General features: G+C 44.7%; 1 protein-coding gene across 6 annotated transcripts in view; it reads left to right on the top strand.

Annotated features, from left to right (window-relative positions):
* The window catches only part of SCUBE3 (signal peptide, CUB domain and EGF like domain containing 3), a 120,693-nt gene that overhangs the window by 91,573 nt on the left and 16,254 nt on the right, over positions 1-12,866 (top strand). For all 6 annotated transcript variants that reach the window (XM_081915555.1, XM_081915554.1, XM_081915552.1 and 3 more), the window contains 5 exons: positions 9,247-9,369; positions 10,145-10,261; positions 11,531-11,623; positions 11,708-11,824; positions 12,474-12,635. In XM_081915555.1, coding sequence (XP_081771681.1) covers positions 9,247-9,369; positions 10,145-10,261; positions 11,531-11,623; positions 11,708-11,824; positions 12,474-12,635 — 612 coding nt within the window. The remainder of the gene's footprint in view (positions 1-9,246; positions 9,370-10,144; positions 10,262-11,530; positions 11,624-11,707; positions 11,825-12,473; positions 12,636-12,866) is intronic.

The raw sequence follows: 12,866 nt of genomic DNA, 5'->3' as shown, positions 1-12,866 counted from the left end.
CGCAGGCACAGTAAGACAACTGCTGTGTTACTTATCAAAGATAGCTCTCCTGCATCTCTTGTTAGATGGAAATCTTTAGGCAGGATGCTAATAGCTCAGATTGAGCTCAATCCATTGATGAGGATCTTGCATTCTAAACACCGAGGCCGTGTCTGCTGTCATGCATTGCAGTTTGACATTCCCTCGCACTCTGTGAAGTTGTTAGTAATGAAATTTAGACTGTGTAAAGACATGAACGTGTAGAGTGGTGTCTCTGATGTGATACAGCACATTACTGCAGTTTAGACCCAGCAGCTCCTGCCTTCGTGCTTCATGGTGCAGACATTAGTAGAATAATGTAGTTTGGGATCAGCTCATAACCAGGTTAACAGTGGGTGGCCATACAGGCAGTGAAGTTACCAACATAGACCTGTGAAAATCTGAAAGCACAGACATGGAGAGCCTTTCAGAGTACAGGTCATTCACTGTTTGTGTACCACAAATTACTGGGTGTCTGGTATCCCAGTGCTTCTGTCTGGATTATACTGGTGGCTTATCCTTTAAGACAGGAAAACAAAAGCAGGTCTGTTCACTGCAAGGATAAACTCTGCAAATCTAAACACTTGTTGGATCTCACATCATCAGCATAAACATATATATGTATGGTGCTGTCTATAATGAGTCACACCATTGGGCCATATAGCCCAGAATGATCTGTTCATATTGACAGTGGCTCCCCGGTATCTTGGACAGAGATGTATTCTAATCTTGCTGAGATCCTTTTGATTGTAATCACTAAGGGTGAAACCTTGGAACTTCTACTTCTAATACATGTGCTCTACTACTGATCTCTTCCCAATGCATCTTAGTGGCCCTAGTCAGAGAATCTTTGTATGGTGAGTTGTTTATTTGATGGATTTTATGGACTGTGTTTGCCCTTGCTTGAAGTGTAGAGAATACAATAGTTTATGCAGAAATGTTTCATTTGAATGTTCTTTATAGTCTCTACATAATTTGTCCACAAAACAGCTCTAACACAACAATTCCAATTTTACACAAAAATTAAACTGAGACTTGCCCAAGCCAATGATTGAACCAAGCAAGGGCTGAACAGGTTTCTTAAAGCCTGGCCTACCATTCCTGCACCTGGACCACAAGAGAGATTTCCGCCCCACCCCCCTCTTTCTTGTGAGACCACATTTAGTGAATTATGTTTCCTAAAATATGTTTGCTACTCTTTGCAGAGAGTGGCAGGACCAGACATTTGTCTCTGCAGCTATAAACAAGGTGACAGGAACGATTTGTGTCTTGTCCAGTGGGATGTGAGTAGGGAAAACCCCACTGTGAGTTTTTGGCAGAGGATTTGAGGTGGGTGGAGGGGAACTTCAGAAAGTTTTATGGTTTCTCAATGGAGGGGGAGGAAAGGGTTGGGGTTGTGCCAGCAAGAAAAATGGAAAGACAGATGGAAGGCGTGGAGGGGTTTGTTGGAGCGTGTTGCTGCAGCAGTGTGGCTTGCCACGATAAATATAAGGGAGAGTTATTTCTCTCAAGATGCCCTAGATTATACAGACTGAGGCAGATGCGTAAACAGACTGCAGCAATTACACGCACACAAACATGCACGCAAGCAAAGTATGCAGACTGGCAAAAGTGAAGTGCACCTGAAAACCGAAAACACAAATTCGCCCGTTGGGCTCAATTTGCCACTCCTGTCAAACTGGTGCAGATTCATGGTCTTCAGTGTGGTAAAATGTAATCACAAATCAAAAACAGCATATTGTCCACATGCCAATGTTGTCACGCAGCTTCGTAAGTATTGTTTAAACTGCATGCTGGACCTTTACTTGATGTCTGTCCAAAGTGTGCTAACATTCTGTGGTTGCCAAGTACAGATCCCCTCTGTACTTGCTGGAGATGAAGCTGTTTCTGCTTAGGCAACCAATTTTGCTCAGTCCTTTGCATGATAACAGGCAGAGCCCAGCTATGGATCACAGGTGTGGACACAGAAATCACATTGCAAAGAGACAGTTGTAGATGGAGTGTATCTGCATCACTAGCATATTTTGTGAGAAATGTCACATTTAATTGTCCTGCTAGGAGAGGCTTATTGTATTGAATTAGTTGCTTGCAAAGGAAGGTTTCATATCATTGTTAATCATAGACCTGAGATGCATATGTGCAGGAGGCTGCACGCTTCCGGTGCAATATTGCTAAATGGGGGGAGAGAGAAAGAGACTGGAAACGCTCCTAAGAGAAACAAGGGCTATAGGGCTAATCTTATTTTGGTTCTGGGAGTGGGACTGGCGACTATGTATACACCATACATACAGTTCCCTACGAAAGCTCTGTAATGGATAAACTACAGCTCCCAATATACTTTGCAGGAAGTTATACACTGTAACATTTTTTAACAGCGTTTCTGTGCACTACTCTGGTTTCGCCAGAAGCGGCTTAGTCATGCTGGCCACATGACCCAGAAGCTATACGCTAACTCCCTCGGCCAGTAAAGCGAGATGAGCGCCACAACCCCAGAGTCGTCTGTGACTGGACCTAACAGTCAGTGGTCCCTTTACCTTTATGCATTATAAATATGCTTCAAATGTATGGTGTGGTCACAGCTGAGAGAGAAGGTTTTACTCAATGCATACCTATGATATGAAAGTACAGCTGCCTTAGACTACCTAAGGAATTTGATTTGAAGGGTGGGCATCCAGGCTCATAGCACATCTTCTTTATGCACTGTGTCATGTTACCTGTTGAGGAAATAAACCAAACAAATCAGTACACAAGGGAGATGGGGGCAACTGGCTAGGTCACACACCGGAATAGAAAAGGAGCTAGATGCTATAATATATCACAAACTGAAAAATGAGTAATTAGACATTTGAAAGGGGGCTGTTTCCTGTTGAAGAAATCAAGCATCATTTTGCAATTTTTATCAAGAGAAATGTAGGCAGCACAACAGAAGATAGCAGTTCTGCTGCTTTGCTTGGTCCTAGCCTCAGTAACATGAAGGCAATGAAATATTGCAAAGCTTGTAAGTCAAGATGTAAAGGTTTTGGTATTTGGGGGGCTTGTCTACATTTTGCATTCCTTGGCTCAACTACAGTAAGTGATTAAGAACTTAAATTATATACCAGACACCTGCAGCCAGAGATTTGCCCAGTTAATCTGAAGTAATATGCAAATTTCTGCCTTCCTCACTTTTCCACACTCTTTTCAAAAACCGTCCTTCCTGCTCCAAGGCTTTATATGATGAGGTTTCCTGCATCTCTCTTCTGCTTCCTTGATCGCATGACCTTCAGCCCTCACCCTCTCAATTCCACTGCAATGTATCATCCGTACAAATTGTGTGGGACTTTCCCCGTCTTCTTCCTTCCTCCATGAGCCATACCCTCAGTTATTGTTCCTTGTAGGCTCTGTGTCCACCTTACAGGGGACTGCACTTCTAATCCCAAGCTCTTGTGTGCAGTGTTCCCCCCATCTTCCGCCTTATTTTACCTCAACCACAACAACTTTGCATGGTTTTACATTCTACCTGCAGCAAGCATCTCTACAGGTTTCTAGGCCCTGCCTGATATTTTGTCCCTTCCGATTTCCCCACAACGGATGTATATACCAGTGCTGGTCACATCAAATGTTTCATCTCACCCGGGATACAGTCTGTTTGCACTACTGCCTTCTGGCAGGAGATATAGAAACATCAAGTCAAGGACAAATAGACTGAAAAATAGTTTCTATCCAAGAGCTGTGGCCTTTTTGAATGCTGTAACTCGATAGTGTGACCTGGGAGTTTGATGGGTGTGGGTGTGGCTGGAATGTGGTTTGTTTGGTTGTTGTTGTTGTTTTGCTTTTGTTGTTTTAAGGGATGGCATCCAATTTCGTTGCACATGTGCAATGTTGCACTTGTGTAATGACAATAAAGAATCTATTCTATTCTAAATGTTTAGCCATAAACTTTATCACTTGAAATTATTTGAAAAGAGAGGATCAGGCAGACACCACTAGATAGTTTGATTGTCATTCACCTTGCTTTGCCAAGGTAGGACTTAACTCTGTGCTCTCCTGCTTTAACTTATGGCCATATTTGAACATTCGTTACTCTTCTTTGGAATTCTCTGATTCACACTGAAAGCTGAAAAGGAATCTTATCCAAGACCACATCAAACAATTAATCCATTTTTCATTGCTGGTTTAGGACACTAAGCTCCAGGAATACTGTGTTCCCACAGTAAATTGGATTTAACCCTGTGGAGGAAGATAGAAGTGAAATTAAAAGGGATATGCTAGACAGGTCTTTTAAAATAAAAAATTAAAGACATGTCCCATCAGTATCATTATTAGGCTTCAGAGATAACTCAGACTCATGAGTGCAACACGATTATTAACCCAACCCAGTGCCAGTGATGGGCTATTCTGTGCCCTAGACAAAGCTAGCTACTTGCACTCCACAATTGTTTTAATTACTAACTTCAGTGCTCAAAAACTGATGTCTTGTAGAAAAAATTGAAAAGCACAAAATTTGAAACTGCTAAATAATCTTTGTGAATTATGATGTTAAAATTTAAGTCTCTTAATAGTTTCAATTTCAGGCACATCAAAATCTCAATTTGTGTGCTTTTCCTTCTTGTGGTGGCGTAAGCCTTGGAAGTCTTTGAGCTATTGCTGTAAGTCCACAGCACAGAACTTCAGCGCCAATATATTTGTTTCCATTGTTCATCAGTGATTTTTCCAAATGCTTGCAGCCCTTAAGTACATCTTCAGTAGATATTTTGTTGCTAGATACTGCATGTATGATACAGGAAGCCAAATAGGGAATTATAGTGGAGCTGTTGTAGCTTCTATGACCCCGACTGAAACAACATAGTAGAAACCTACTTTGAATTTCTGCTTTGGTCCTCGCAGTGCCTCTTCTTGGGCCTCATACTCAAACTACCATTTCTTCCTCCTTTTTCCTAACCTGTTCTGTCTCAAAGTTTGGTAGTATTTCTAGCTCCTTTGCAATCTCAGTAACATCTATCAAAGCTTGTTGAAAACCCTCATCACACCTGGAGCCCACAAGGTAATTCCTGGTCACTTGCAGTTGCCCTTGTCACTGAGTTTAAATCAGCTTCCTTATTTTATAACATTTTGCTTGTGAGATTAACATGGAAAAGGATGTTGTAACATGCGATACCCCAAACTGTTTTATTTACTTATTTATACAGAGCATTTGTAGCCTGTTCTTTCACCAAAAAAGAAGCCTCCCGAGTGGCTTACATAAAAACAAAACAAGACAATCGCTACCCACGGGTTTACGAGCTTACAAAAAGTGGCTTGCAAAAAGATGAATTGGCACAAACATCAGTTTGGGTTTGGGTTTGGGTTCCACAGTTTGGGTTCCACAGATTGACGTTTGCTCTGTGTTTTAGAGGCAGTATAGTTCTGCATGCCAGTTGCCATCTTGCAGTACAAGAAATTGGGGGGGGTGTCAGATCCCCCCAAATAGCCCAATGAGGATTGAGATTGCTTAGTGGCTGTGGAGGGAGGCCGGGAAATGGAAAACTAGGGTGGTGAATGGAATGCACTGGAGTGGGTGGAATGTTGAATAACAACACTGCACACTCCTAACATTTTGCTGCAGGTCCCATTTGTTGACTGTATGAGGCATCTGGACACAAAAATGGGAAATAACTGGAGACAGCTATCACCACCATGCTTTGCTTTGTGGCTCTGTGCCCTTTGTTGCCCTCAGGGGAAGGTTGTCACATTCCACTCAGGATTATGGTTTTGAACCAGAATTCTAAAGGGGAGTGACATTCAGAAAATACTGGGGGCGGTGGATTCTTTACCACTGAAATTAGGTGAAGCAAAGTGTTACCTCTTTCCATCTTCAGGGAACTTCACAGACTCGCATGTGTTGCCATGAAGAGTGTGAGAGCTAAGAGTTGTAACTTAGTGGCAGATCACGTGCTTTGTATGAAAAATGGTTCAGTCCCTAGCATCTTCATATAGGGCTGGAAAACACATCTTGGAGACCTGCTGTCAAGTCATTGTGGACCACAGCTGGGCAGCCAAGTGCAGCCCATTGCTGCTCTCAATACGGTCCATACTGAGAGCATACAAAGAGAACCCTGCCTTTTAAAAAAAGCTGTGTTAGAATTGCTGGGGAGTTCAGACTTTAACCTCCCTGGTAATCCCAAGCAGCTAGGGAGGGGGAGGTACTTTAAAATGGGGGGGGGGAGGGCAGCCTAGGAGATGCCTGTCCTGCCTCTGCCCCTGCTCAAGTCAGGAGCTGGAGTCTAGCGTGAGTCAGCAATCAAAGAAAAACGCAGTGTCAGTGAAGTTAACTCTTTATTCAAGAAACCAAAACGGCACAGGCCTAGTGATCCCAGCAACTCTTCCCAGCAGGCCTGCTCCAACAAGTTGCAAGGATTGAAGATCCCTGCTTTTCCACCACTCTCTAAGGCTCCCCCTCTCCAGGATCTTTCCCAAGCAGTCGCAAACAGCACCAGCACACAACCCCCCTCTTCATTTCTCTGTGTGTTCTAGGAGACCAGGGGGAGGTGAACTGCTTGCAGCAGGAGGGGGAGACTCCCTGGCTTCTTCAGCAGCCTGCCCCTCACTCTCCTGGCCCCATTCCACTCCAGCTTCAGAGTTGGAACTGCCCTCTGCCACAGCCTCTTCCTGCTCACCAAACCCTGTTACGTCTTCTGCTTCTGGCACCTCCTCCCAGTCTGCTCCTTCTTCTCCCCTTGGCTGCTCGTTGTCATCCTACCACCAATCCCCTGGCTCTGAGCCTTCTTCCCCTGGGGTGCTCCAGCTGGTGCCTTCCACCACTCCTATGCATCCAGCCAGTCCATGACAGCCCAGCACTAGGTGCAGCCCTGCCCATTATATGTGGCCCTGGACACCCACCCGCTGCTGCATGTGGCCCTCAGGAACAAAAGGGTTGCCCATTCCTGGTCTAGGCAGTATTGAGCTAGATGCACCAAGGGTACAAGGTGCATTCCTAACTTTCTCCTAGCTAAAAGCTCCCTTGGGATGGGAGAAAGTGAGTTACATAAATAAACAAGATGAAATGGAACCAAGCCCAAGAATGGCTTGGCAGTGCCATATGAGTCAGCACCCAGCCTACTCCAAAGAGTTGGGAGCAAAGCCCATGACCTTAGTGTGCCCCATTGTGTGGGAGTGTGCTTTGGCAAAGCCTGGAAGACTGAAGCCTTTGTAAGTGGAGGTTTCAGAACAAAGCTCTGCCTTCATGAGTTGTTTTGACTCTTCCTCTCCCATTGTTTGCTCGCTTCATGCTAGACCTTTAGCATTGATTTCCATGGTTGTGGTTCTCTGTGTGCCATAATGGGGAGAGCTGCTGAAAGGGGGCAGCTTTGGTAGACTGTCTGACACAGCTGTCTTTTGAACTTTAGCAACCAAGCCTTTCCATTTTATTCTGATCTCTGCTCACAGTCACACTCTTGATTTCTGGAATGACTCTAAAGCAGGGTCTGATGAGTTCTCTTCTCTCATCGTTGATTACCTATTCTTTATTGGCAAAGGTAGGGATGAGGCTGGCTTCCTGTACAATGGATGGGATTAGACATTTTCTATTGTGGGAAATATTAGATAGACTAAGCAGGCAGCAGGTTGCATTTCCCGACAGTTGCTAAGTTTTCCTAGAATAGGTTTAGAGCAGTTTTCCCCAACCTAGTGCCTTTCAGATTCCCCCACCCTGATTATAAATCCTATCAGCATATCCAGTGACCAGGGATGATGGGAGTTGTGGTCCAACAACATCTCAAAGGCACCAAATTAGGGAAGGCTGGTCTAGGTAAACAAGCAATATTTTCAAAAAGTGCCTGCCCTATGTATTTTGGGGCCTGTTTATATCTCTGACCTCCATTACCTCTAAAACATCACTACCACCAGCTGATGGGGCTGTGCAATTGCATGTTAAGTGCTGAACTTGGCTTTTGGCAGACCACCTAAAAGGTGAATTAGCAGTAAAATATCAAAAGATGAATTTAGCCTGTGGCAATGCAGTGACACAAATGGCAGCATAACTGGGAGTCGGGATGGGCTGGCAGAAAAAGGACTGCCACAAGCTGAGAAGGTCATATTACTGACTAGGCTGCAGTTCCACCAGATGCTTGGGAATGTGTGTGGAGCACGTTTGTATGTGGAGCTTAAGCACTATTTAGCAGCAAGCTCATTTCCCATGAAGCTCTAGTTTGGCCTTCCCAATTACAGCATGCTTTAAAAAATAAATTGTCTACCAGTCTAAACCTATAATAGGTGTGTGCACACTGGTGAATGGAACATAGGAATCTGCCTTACCCTGAGCCAGATCTAACTCAGTATTGTCCGCACTGACTGGCAGTGGCTCTCCAGAGTTTCAGGCAGGAGGACTGAACTTTGGACCTTCTGCATGCAAACAAGATGCTCCACCACTGAGCTACACACTGAATGGAAAGTCCTTGTGACCATCATGGAGCGCAGCATTCTAAATGTGCAAGGGAGGACTGTCATCATTTCTAACCATGCCACTCAGTATCAATACCTCTAGCTACATATTTTTCCCATTCTTTGTCACCCTTTCCAGTCTGTTTTCCTCTGTTTTTTCCTCCACTAACAAACTTGTAAACTGTTGGAAGTGCGACTGCAGAGATCATCTAGAAGAGTTTGGATTTGATATCCCGCCTTTCACTCCCTTTATGGAGTCTCAAAACGGCTAACATTCTCCTTTCCCTTCCTCCCCCACAACAAACACTCTGTGAGGTGAGTGGGGCTGAGAGACTTCAAAGAAGTGTGACTGGCCCAAGGTCACCCAGCAGCTGCATGTGGAGGAGCGGAGACGCGAACCCGGTTCCCCAGATTACGAGACTACCGCTCTTAACCACTACACCACACTGGCTCTCTAGCTTGTACTCTGTTTTATTTAAGAAACTTTGCTAACAGAGGCACCTCAAGGCAGGACCTTACGTCTTTGACTTATGCTGTAAACTCCCATGTATGCTGATGGCACAATATATACAGTATATGAATATTTGATCTGGCAGCTGTCTTTCCTGAATGACAAGGTGAATCAGCAGCAGAGGTTATCGTCTGTTTTTATTGTCTTCTCTCCCTCTCCCTCCCTGGTCTCTTTCTCACTTACTCTTTAACACTTGGTTCTTTTTTGTCTGATTACCAACCCATATTATAGTTCTGGAACCAGAGTCTTGGATACTCTAATCAGAATGTTACATTTGTACTATGTTGTCATATTCATTGCATCTCTTTGTTGCCCTTCAGATGTCGATGAATGTAGCATCAACCGAGGAGGCTGCAAATTTGGCTGTATAAACACCCCTGGCAGCTATGAATGTACTTGCCCTGCCGGGTGCAAACTTCACTGGAATAAAAAGGATTGCATAGGTGAGTGTAGAAAAGGGCTGAGGTCATGCTGCCCTCCAGAGGCAGAATGTATTTCAGCAGGCAATGTTCTAGCTGAGGACAAAATTACTGTAGTAACTGAACAGAGAACAGGGAGACTAATTTTAATGTGGCATTGTTGTATGGCACTGTTTTGATAGTTTAAATTCTGATGCTGTTAAAAACCACAAAGTTATTAATGAGAATTCCACACGCTGGCCTGGTGCTGTGTGATTGCCAGTAATGCAAAACTTCTCACCATGCTTTGATTTATCGAGAGGAGTGAGATTGCAGAATAGGCAACCACAACATTTTACTCAAACACAGAAAACTAGCTTAAGTTTCGTAGAAATGTGTTGAACATTCCCAGGTGTTTTTTTTCTGCAATACAATAAAACCTAGAGAGGCATGTCCAAAAATGAAATATGAGATTCTTAAACAGCTGTCACAGAATCTGTGTTTGGAAATTCAGGCATTCTCAATTTTTAGCAGATTCTGCTCTTGCTGGTCCAGTAGTGACCCTGCATGCTTTTAGACTTTATTCCTTCAGTGGTGAGCTGAAAAACTCAGTACAACACATGCAGAGAAGTTGCTGTAGCAGATACAAGCGGAAACAGTAGTACAGTAGTAGTAGTGGACTAATGCCTATTTACTTCCACTGGAGAACAAGGTTTGGCTTTGCACTGTAGCCATCGCAATATTTGTGTGCTCTTTTTTAAATTACACCATCTCATCTGCATATTGCTATCATTGCTGTCTGTTGTTGCTTGTTCTTTAGAGCTGGTGATATGTTTGGCTGGTGCAGTATCTCCACGAGCCACACTTACCTGCAACAAGAATGGCAAGAAGGACAGCTGCTCCCTCACCTGTGCCTCTAAGGCTCGCTTTCTACCTGGTAAGTGCACCAATCTGCCACTCCTTCACCCCAGGAAATTTAATAGCTTCAGATTCAAGAGGCTGCAATATTTGGAGGCTTGTGGGCATTGTGCCATTATAGGACCCTGTTATTCTCTTGCTAAAGGTAAAGGTAAAGGACCCCTGACCATTAGGTCCAGTTGTAGCCGACGCTGGAGTTGCGGCGCTCATCTCGCTTTATTGGACAAGGGAGCCGGCATATAGCTTCCGGGCTCTTGCTACAGGATTTTTAATCTTCTGTCCCCATTTTTCTACTGCATTTGAAGCCTTATTCAATTCCATTCCTCAGTCCTATGGCCTGTTCCTTTTTCTATTCCCACATAAGCTCTTGGAGGTTTTTGGCTTTGATTTCAGTGGCACTTGCAGGAGAAGGAACAGTTGACAAAGAACTGGGATGTGAATGGAGGTTATTTGTGCTGCTTTAGTATAGCACTTAACCCATGTGCAGGGCCATCATCAGTACTTAGTATCCTTGGGCAACTGCCAAGGCCCTGATACCCTAACAGAGCCCACCACTGATGTTGTGGTCCTGTCCATAAAGTGTTCACCTGATTCCAAAGGCTGAATAATATACACATTGGGACATAAGTTGTCACATTAGCTTAAGGATGTAAGCTTGCAAAACGGGAACTCTCCCCCTCTCCCACCACTGTGTGCAGCCTATGCTTTTCCAATTCTCCCCTGGAGGGTTGTGGAAACAGATTTAGGGGGTACATGGGAGGTGATGGATGGGGACGTTCCATTGCACAAGTGGAAATCTTTGGACTGGCAGACTGAGTTAACTTACCACTGCATCACATGCAATCTCTGGCTGATTGGGGACTTTTTAAGTACTCTTCATGCATTTAGCTTTGGCTCACTCTCCCTCTGGCAAGGCATATGTGATCTCACTCATGAATGGCTCCCACAAGGCTGTGAGCCATGAGAATTTGCTCAGATTATCCACACTCTGGCACCATCTGTGCTCCTTTTATGTGCTTGTATTGCACTGGGATTCTTTGGTGGGTTGTTTATTCTTTCTGAATGGAAATCATGGGGGTGGGGAAACATAGTAACGGGTTCTGGCCAAAACTGGGCTGCTTTCATCTATATGATTGATGGGCAAGATCAGGCATGGGCTCATCTTTCAAAAATACATTTGGGGTTTGGGTTGGGCTGGGCTTACAAATACAGGCCCATACAGGCATACATTTAGAAATATCTGGCCACAGGCCTCCGCTGATTACGACTTGATTCTTTCTCTTTGCAGAGTCTGACAATAGCTACACAGTGAGCTGCGGTACCCCAATATTGCGGCAGGGACCTCCACAGAGGCCCAGCAATGTCAGCCATCCCTGTGTTGGTAAGTTTGGTCTCCTGAGTTCTCAGGGCTCCTCCCAAGACTCGCTTGGCTCCCCTGATACTTAGCACCTGCCTTTTCTTTTAGAGACTGTCACTGCTCCAATCAAACAAAAGGCTTCCTTCAAAATCAAGGATGCTAAATGTCACCTGCACCCACGCATGAAAGGCAAGCAGGATGAGGTGGGCAGGAATGCTGCACTAGGTGAGGTGCTCCCTCCTTTGTATGTCTTCTCAAAGTCTTCCCTTGGGGCTGTTTATAGTCCTACGTCTTGTATGTCACGAAAGCAGCTCTTTGGATTTAGCATGCAGTCCTTGTAAGCATTCTCTTGTGACGCTTTTAAGGACCAGGGGACTGTGCTTTCCACATTTGCCATAGTTGAATACTGCAACTATTAAAAACCAGCCACACACAGAGGGAGCTTGAGACTCTGGGAGTCAAGGCTTCCTGCACTCACTCATGGGCATGTGGTTGGGAAGCTGTGGAAGAGCTGAGGCTTTTGTGCTGTTGTGCCTTTGAATGTGTGAGAGCCCAGAAGCAGAAAAGAGAGGATAGAAGGATGAAAAGAACCCTAAGCGTGGGGGCCCTCCCCTCCACAGAGGATGATGTAGTGCGGAGGAAAAAACTGATAGCAATAACACCACAAATGGCTGTGTGGGATTGTATCATTGGGAAGTCGTGCCTGAGAAAGTCCCTTAGCTAGTGTCGGGCGGGTATGGGAGTAAAATGATGAACTTCCTGCCACGGGATAAAGGAGAGAAGCCCTGCTTGGTTGTCACAGAGGAAAATGCCTGTTAGGATTTCAGAGAGAGCTTGCTTGGAGGATATTAACACCGCGCCCCATCTTTCCTAGGTGGGGCAGCCCCTTGCTCAGATTGCCAGGTGACATTTGTGAACTTAAAGTGTGATTCATCCAAGAAGGGCAAAGGACGCCGTGCCCGCAACTCCCCCAACAAGGAGGTGACTCGCATCACGTTGGAGTTTGAAGCTGAAATCAAGCCCGAAGAAATTACAGGTAGAGAAGGTGACTGAGAAAGCTTGGCTTTCCCCTCAGGGACAGGGGACAACATCACAGAGTAATATGAGGAAGAGACCTCATGTTCAAGGAACACCCATCTCAGAAGAGAGTACAAGAGAAGGACTGGTTGACCCAACTTCCCTAGATATTGTTAAAAGATTGTTTAGAAAAGGCAATGTCTTGTTTTATTTATGCATACACACACTGTCATAAATATAGTAAAGGTAA

Source organism: Podarcis melisellensis, assembly GCF_964234715.1.
Source record: "Podarcis melisellensis genome assembly, chromosome: 6".
NCBI classification, from domain to species: Eukaryota; Metazoa; Chordata; class Lepidosauria; order Squamata; family Lacertidae; genus Podarcis; species Podarcis melisellensis.
This window is presented reverse-complemented; position numbering and strand designations above follow the sequence as displayed.